Genomic DNA, 8,971 nt, shown 5'->3' with positions numbered 1-8,971 from the left:
TAAAAAGAAAGACCCAACAATATGCTGCCTGCAAGAGACTCATCTCATAGAAAAAGACATCCACAGACTAAAGGTGAAAGGATGGGAATAAACCTACGACACACATGGACTCAGTAAAAAAGTGGGTGTTTCCATCCTTACATCAGATAAAGTGGACTTCAAGCCAAAGTTAGTCAAAAGGGATAAAGAAGGACATTTCTTATTGCTTAAGGGAACCATAAATCAGGAAGACATAACGATAGTAAATATTTATGCCCCAAACAATGGTGCATCCCTGTACATCAACAAATCCTTCTCAATTTCAAGAATCACATAGACCACAACACAATAATTCTGGGCAACTTTAACACACCGCTGTCACTACTAGATAGATCTTCCAAACAAAATCCAACCAAAGAATCCATAGAACTCAATAACACAATCAATAACCTAGACTTAATAGACATATATAGAATATTCCATCCATCAATGAGCAGATACACTTTCTTCTCAGCAGTACATGGAAACTTCTCAAAAATAGACCACGTGTTATGCCACAAAGCAGCCCTTCAGAAATGCAAAAAAACAGAAATACTGCCTTGTGTTCTATCAGATCATAATGGACTGAGGGTAGAAATCAATGACAAAATAAAAAAGGGAAATTACTCCAACACTTGGAGACTAAATAATATGCTATTGAATGAAACATGGATAACAAAAAACATCAGGGAGGCGATTAAAAAATTCTTAGAGGTCAATGAGAATGATGATACAACATATCAAAATCTCTGGGACACTATGAAAGCGGTACTAAGAGGAAAGTTCATTGCATGGAGCACATTCCAGAAAAGAATGAAAAGTCAACAATTAAATGACCTAACATTCCAGCTCAAAGCCCTAGAAAAAGAAGAACAGAATAACAGCAAAAGTAGTAGAAGACAGGAAATAATTAAAATCAGAGCTGAAATCAATGAAATTGAAACAAATGAAACTATTCAAAATTGACAAAACAAAAAGTTTGTTCTTTGAGATAGTATACAAAATAGATAAACCCTTAGCCACACTAAAAAAGGGAAGGAGAGAGAAGACTCAAATTACTAAAATGCATGATGCAAAAGGAAATATCACGACAGACACCACTGAGATACAGAACATAATGAGAAGCTACTTTGAAAATCTGTATTCCAACAAAATAGAAAGTACTGAGGACATTGACAAATTTCTAGTGACATATGCTCCTCACAAACTGAAGCAGGAGGACAACAAGCAATTAAATAGAAGAAGTCATTAAAAATCTACCATCCAAGAAAAGCCGAGGACCAGACGGATTCTCAGCCGAGTTCTACAAGACCTTCAAAGAAGAACTCATTCCAATACTTCTCAAAGTATTCCAGGAAATAGAAAAGGAGGGTACCCTGCCTAACTCATACTATGAAGCTAATATCACCCTCATACCCAAACCAGGAAAAGACACATCAAGGAAAGAAAATTTTAGACCAATATCCTTGATGAATATAGATGCAAAGATCCTTAACAAAATATTGGCAAACCGTATCCAAAAACATATTAAGAAAATTGTGCACCACGATCAAGTGGGGTTCATCCCTGGAATGCAAGGATGGTTTAACATCTGTAAATCAATAAACGTAATCCATCATGGCAATAGACTTAAGGATAAGAATCATATGGTTATTTCAATTGACGCAGAAGAAGCATTTGACAAAATACAACACCCCTTCGTGCTCAAAACACTAGAAAAAATAGGGATAGTAGGAACATACATGAACATTGTAAAGGCTATTTATGCTAAGCCCATGGCCAACATCATTCTTTTTTTTTTTTTTTTTTTTTTTTTTTAAGTTCAAGTATTCTTTATTCAAAGTTGAAAAATGTACCATACTGCATTATTGCAAAAATTCACTGGTACAAAACACTTTGCAGCTGGTGAAAAGGCAATAAAAAGTTGATTTTTATACTCATTACTATAAATTACTGTTACAGTACTTTGCAAATTTAGAATTCTCAAACTACATTTTCTTTTCCTAAATTGCCCACAGTACTCGAGGTTCCTGAAGCTAAGGCAGCTGTTTCAGAGGAGAGGGAAGAGGAGGTAGCAGAGGTCAAGGGATTTCCATTTCTCTTTCGATGTCCACATACTTCAGGGCATCAGCCTGGCTGTATCTGTAGTCAAAAAACAGCTCTTCACCAGTCTGGATGGCTCTCTTAGCAAAGATGCCTATCCTGTGATCGCCATTAACCATCATAACTTTTGCATAGCAGTTAGGATTTACTGAATGATTTGCAAAACGAATTTTGTTACCCTTGCGGGTTGCATCCACCACAAAATCATTGTTCAAGTTGAATAGAAAGCTGCACATGTATTTATCATACACTTTCCCTCTTCTGTCTGCTTCATCTTGAGAAATAATCTCTCCACAGTATTCCGAGATGAATTCATTTTTCTGTACAGGATCTTTGATAAAAATCCCCCAGCCTGCCACATCAGATGGTGCCAGCAATAAATGCTTTTTGGAGCCCCGCTGAATACTGCAGTTCTTGCAGGACACATTTTTACTGTCCCAATGGTCAGCAGCTCCACATGTAAGACAGAGGTCAGGGTCACACTCTCGAACAGCCAGATAGCACGGGCACTGCTTGGTGTTGCACTGAGCTTTGCAACGGCACCCAGGAAAGCGGTTTTGACACTCTGAACTACATTGACAAAACGTTTCACAAAAATTTTGTGCTATCACACAAGGGCACGAACTGTCACAAGGCTGCCGTGGGTGGTCACAGGGTTGATAGTTGTAAACATGGTTAGAGGAGCCGTCCTTTTTCAGTTGTATCTTTCTGCAGTGTGCAGCCCATAACCTGTGTTTCCTTTTCTTCTTTCTTGGGGGAGTGTCAACATCCTCAGCAGGAGCTGGAGCTATGATGCTGGATTCTTTGACTCTAAACTCGTACACCTGTCTACATGTTTTGGTCCCAATTAGCCTAGCAATGGCACAGAAGTTATCATAGTAAGTGCCAATGAGGACTCGGAACATGGAGGCTTCGGCGCCACTCCACTCCACGTTCTCAGGAGGTTCGATATTTGGCTTCATCTTTATTGGTGTTTGACATGGAGAATTTGCTTCAGAGGAGCTGGAAGTTTCATCTTTTTTCTCCTCCTCTTCTTTATCATTATTCTCTCCCCCAGTTTCAGTCCCTGCTTCTCTGTCACTGTCTGTGTCCTTTGACTCCAGCACATTGATGGTGGGGGTGCTGGGCCTGCTGCTGTTGTTGGGGAGCCGCCCCCTTCTGCGGCCCCCTGGGCGTTTTGGTGGGGTCTTTATCCTCTCAGCTGTGAGGGCAGCAGCGAACTCCTTTGCTCCCTCCAAATGCTGATAACACTGTGGTCCACAAGGTTTGTTGTCTAGAGCTGTTTCTGTGTTCTTCCGCTTGTATGTGTTAGGTGTTGCATGAAAAGGATGTAGGAAGCAGTCATACTTAAAACACCGCCGACAGAAAAGTGTATGAAATGAATGCAAGCTTTGCTCCCTCTGAACAGATTTAGCATTTGGTCCATCTATGTTAGGAGTACATTCAGGTGGAAGTGCACCTGGGAGCTGCTGCTCGGTGAGTTCTTTATATTTTTCCTTTAGTTCTGCTGTGCCCTTATCTGGAAACATTGAAGAAATGGCTTCAAAAATTTTATCAGAAGGAAATTTCTGAGGTGGATGGCTTTCTTTATCATCTCGACTATCCTCTAGATCTTTCTGTTTTTCTTCTCTTTCATCGGGATCATCTCCATCATCATCATCATCATCATCATTGTACTGACCAAGAGCATTCACCAATTCCACAAAAATTTCATCATTTATAAACCCACATTCTCTATCTCCATGTACTTTTCCATCATAATTTTTAATTAGTTCTTCAATGAAAGTGCCATCTTGGTCTAGAACTTCATCCCCCATATAAGGAATATTATGTAAAACAGTTTCATCTTCCACCATAAAATTCTGCTGTAAGGGAGACCAGGAATACATTATGGGTACTGAAGCAACTGCATTCAGGGTCTTTAATGGGATGACTTGTGTTGGAAAATCCAAGTCACTGGTCACAGAACACAGCAACTTTTATTTTCTTTGAAAATGTATCATCCTTAACAGTTTATGAAATTCAGTCTTATACTGTTCATAGTAGTGAGAACTTTGACATCATGAGCTTCCACAGCATTTTACCTGATCAGAGTCATGTGTCTTGGACTCAGGAAGTCACCAGGAGACATCAACCAGCTGGTACAATAGGCGACTGTGTGGCTGGACCATTAGGAGCTGGAGAGGGAAGTCAAGCCAAAAATAGTAGTTGTAGGAGTACACAACCAAACTGAGACTCTTGGCAGAAGGCTGGTTCCAAGTAAAAACTGTGTTATGGAAAATCGTAGAGGGAAGAGCAGGTGAATGGCCTCCCTAGTCCCGCGCAATGAGCTCACAGAAGTCATGATGTGCACAGGCTGTATCCTTCGCTGTTTCCATTCTTGGTTTAAGATTTCCGTTCTTTCCAAAATTTTCTGACGATTGGAACTAAACATACTCTTTACTTCATCAGCTCGTCTGAACCTCTTGAGCTGTCTCAGCCGCATGTACTCTGATTTTACACGCTTCCGCCAACAAACTGGTCCCTTCTCAGATTTCTTTCCAGTGTGGCCCATGATTATTCTTCGTCCCTCGCGCCTGCCCGCGCCTCTCCCAACATCATTCTTAATGGAGAAAAACTGAAACCATTCCCTTTAAAAACAGGAACAAGAAAGGGATGTCCTTTTTCACCACTTCTATTCAACATTGTCCTTGAAACTCTAGCCAGAGCAATTAGGCAGACTAAAGAAATTAAAGGGATACGAATAGGAAAAGAGGAACTTAAGCTGTCACTATTTGCAGATGACATTATTCTATAATTAGAGGATCCAAAAACCTCCTCCAGAAAACTTCTAGACCTCATCAATGAATTCAGGAAAATACCAGGCTATAAAATCAACACGCATAAATCTACAGTATTTTTATACGCAGGCGACGAAACAGCTGAAAGAGAAATGAGGAAAACAACTCCATTTGCAATAGACTCAAAAAAATAAAATAGTTGGGAATCAATCTAACCAAAGAGGTAAAAGACCTCTACAATGAAAACTACAAAACACTGAAGAAAGAAATTAAGGAAGACCTTAGAAGATGGAAAGATCTCCCATGTTCTTGGATAGGCAGAATTAATATTGTCAAAATGGCCATACTACCAAAAGTGCTATACAGATTCAATGCAATTCCAATTAAAATCTCAAAGACGTACTCACAGAAATAGAGCAAGCAATCATGAAATTCATCTGGAAGAATAAGAAACCCAGAATAGCTAAAGCAATCCTTAGCAGGAAGAATGAAGCAGGGGGTATCGCAATACCAGAACTTCAACTATACTACAAAGCAATAGTAACAAAAACAGCATGGTATTGGCAACAAAATAGTCAGGTAGATCAATGGTACAGAATAGAGGACACTGACACAAACCCAAATAAATACCATTTTCTAATATGAGACAAAGGGGCCAAAAATATGCAATGGAGAAAAGATAGCCTCTTCAACAAACGGTGCTGGGAAAACTGGAAATCCACATGCAACAGAATGAAACTAAACCCCTATCTCTCGCCCTGCACAAAAATCAACTCACAATGGATCAAGGACTTCAGAATCAGACCAGAGACCCTGCATCTTATAGAAGAAAAAGTATGTCCAAATCTTCACCTTTTTGGCTTAGGATCAGACTTCCTTAACAGGACTCCCATAGCACAAGAAATAAATGCAAGAATCAATAACTGGGATAGATTAAAACTAAATAGCTTTCTCTCAGCAAAGGAAACTATCAGCAATGCAAAGAGAGAGCCTACAGAGTGGGAGAATATCTTTGCCACTCATACCTCAGATAGAGCACTAATTTCCAGAATATATAAAGAACTCAAAAAATTCTACACCAAGAATACAAATAACCCAATCAACAAATGGCCTAAGGATATGAAAAGACACTTCACAGAAGAAGATCTACAAGCAATCAACAAACATATGAAAAAATGTTCACCATCTTTAGTAATAAAAGAAATGGAATTCAAAACTACACTAAGATTCCATCTCACCCCAATTAGAATGGTCATTATCAAGAATACAAGCAACAATAGGTGTTGGCGAGGATGTGGGGGAAAAGGTACACTCTTACATTGCTGGTGGGACTGCAAATTAGTGCAGCCACTCTGGAAAGCAGTGTGGAGATTCCATAGAAAACGTGGAATGGAACTACCATTTGACCCAGCTATCCCACTCCTCAGTTATACCCAAAGGACTTAAAATCAGCATACTACAGATATACAGCCACATCAATATCATAGCTGCTCAATTTACAATAGCTAAGACTGTGGAACCAACCTAGATGCCCTTCAATTGATGAATGGAATAAGAAACTGTGGTACATGGATACAATGGAATATTACTCAGCTATCAAGAATAATAAAATTATGGCATTTGCAGGCAAATGGATGAAATTGGAGAATATCATGTTAAGTGAGATAAGCCAATCTCAAAAATCCAAAAGAGGAATGATCTCACTGATAAGCGTATGATGACACATAATGGAGGGTGGAAGGGGGACAAGAATGGAGGAAGGAGGGACTGTGTAGAGGGAAATGAGAGGAGGGAGGGGTGGGGGGGAAGGAAAAAAATAACGAAATGAATCAAACATCATTACTCTATGTAAATGTAAGAATATGCAAATGGTATGCTGTTACTCCATGTACAAACGGAAACAACATGTATCCCATTTGTTTACATTAAAAATAAATTTAAAAAAATAACAAATGAGATATTACTAATTGGAATATGGGTTTTTTTTGTTGTTTGCTTGTTTTATTTTTTTCTTTGTTTTATGGCTTGATCATGAAGACTATATGAGACCTTCCCCTTAAAGTTTACTTTTTTTTTTTTTTCCTGCAGTGTTGGGATCGAACCCAGGGCCTTGTGCTTGCAAGGCAAGCACTCTACCAACTAAGCTATATTCCCAGCCCTACTTTTAATTTATGTAACAAAGATTTAGATTTGTTTAACCTTTTCAATTGGACATATATTTAACAATTGCTTGGTGTCCACTGTGTGTGGAGCAAACATTCGATCCATCTTCCTCCTGCAATTCTTGTCAGGAAAGACCCTTTACAGTGGGAGCAGGAGTGTCTCCACAGAATGACATGGCCGCAAACTCCCGAGTCTGCTCCTTAGCCTGGAACACCTGCTCCCATGCCCCTTAACCTAGTTAGCTAAAACAGGTGTTCAGAGGCACTGCAAAGGACTCCATGATTTTTCTCTCATTGGAACAGCAACCCAGGCACAATTGTGGGACAACCATCTATGTGTTATCCAAAATAATATTCTCAGTTATCAAGATAATCTGCAGCTTGCTTTAATGATCGAAAAGAGAAATCCAAAATACACTTATTGAAAGATTTACTCTCTGAAACTGTATAATCCACTTCAAAGCAAGAATTCCTAACAACTATGATAACCCAAAAACTCCCTAACCAATTCCAGAGAGATTTGTCTCTGAGGTAACATCTGTTCAGATTTAATGCTGCTTACCTATGTGTTGGCAAAACAGTTAATTTGAACCTACCAGATGTCATGGTGTCTTTTCCCAAAACTCATGACAAGAAAGGGACAGTGCAAAGTGCAGTGGCACAAACCAGTAAGCCCAGTGACTTGGGAGGCTGTGGCAGGAGGATTGCAAGTTCAAAGCCAGCCTCAGCAATTTAGTGAGGCCCTAAGCAACTTAGTGAGACCCTGTCTCAAAATAAAAAATAAAACTGACTGGGATGTTGCTCAGTGGTTAAGTGCCCCAGGACTAAATCACAATACTAAAAAATAAGAAAAAAAAAAAAAGAAAGGGACAGAGTTAGAATTATTCCAGAGTGCCACACCCCAGGTTTCATGTGTAGAGTATGTCACAATTAGTTTTTATTGTTGGTTTTTTTGCAGTACTGGGGATAGAATCCAAGTGTCATGCATGTAGACACTCCGCACTGAGCTATATCCTCAACCCCCTCAACTAGTTTTGAATCCAAGTAATAAGTAATTACTGACAGGTTCCTTTGAGCATAGGGAAATAGTATTTAAAATAATTTTTCCATGTTTTTATTGATACATTATACTCTACATAAAAATGTTTTCAGTAATAAATTGCCTATAGGGTGCCGTCATCATGAAAACATAAATGGCAGTGCTTGAAGGTAAGACCTGAGTACCATATGGAAAGGGATAGTTTGTTCAGATTTACTTACATGCTATTAGAGAATCAAACACCTCCTAGTATGTCTTAGACTTTTAAGACTAATTATAAAAAAGAGAGAAACCCACAAGTGTAATTGTCAATATGTTAGTAAGATCTGTAAAGACAAACAACATGGTTCCTCAATTAAAAATTATTTGATTTAACGAGTTTCCAGTATAAACTTTGGATATCTTACATCACATTAGTACTTTAATATTCTTCCCTATAGTTCCATACTGCAAGGATAAATTAATATTTTTCTTTTCTTTTTTCTTTCTCTCTCTCTCTTTTTTTTTTTTTTTTTTGTGCCAGGGAATGAATCCAGGGGCACTTAACCACTGAGCTGCATCCTCAGCCCTTTTTATTTTTTTATTTTGAGACCTGGTCTTGCTAGTTTCTTAGCACCTTGATAAGTTGCTGAGGTTGACTTTGAGCTTTGATCCTCCTGCCTCAGTCTCTGGAGTCAAGTTCCTGGGATTATAAACATGCACCACCACTCTGATATATCTCCACTGAGAATGGAACCCAGGACCTTGCTCATGCTAGGCAAGCACTCTACCACTGAGTTACATCTTCAGCATAAGACTGTATTTTTATATTTTTGTTAACTCATATTTAGGTAATCAACAAATTTAATTTCAATGTATATGTATAGTTT

General features: G+C 38.7%; 1 protein-coding gene across 1 annotated transcript; it reads right to left on the bottom strand.

The window, feature by feature from the left end:
* Positions 1-1,839: 1,839 nt before the first annotated feature.
* Positions 1,840-4,708, bottom strand: LOC306648328 (histone-lysine N-methyltransferase EZH2-like). The gene is given in 3 exon segments (XM_079118361.1): positions 1,840-4,097; positions 4,257-4,432; positions 4,435-4,708. Coding segments are annotated over 3 exon segments (2,415 nt in total). The 5' UTR covers positions 4,676-4,708; the 3' UTR covers positions 1,840-2,099.
* Positions 4,709-8,971: the final 4,263 nt, after the last annotated feature.

The sequence above is a fragment of the Sciurus vulgaris genome (genome assembly GCF_902686455.1).
Source record: "Sciurus vulgaris genome assembly, chromosome: 17".
In the NCBI taxonomy this organism is placed as follows: domain Eukaryota; kingdom Metazoa; phylum Chordata; class Mammalia; order Rodentia; family Sciuridae; genus Sciurus; species Sciurus vulgaris.
Note: the sequence above shows the minus strand (reverse complement) of the source record. Positions and strands in the feature narration are given on the sequence as shown.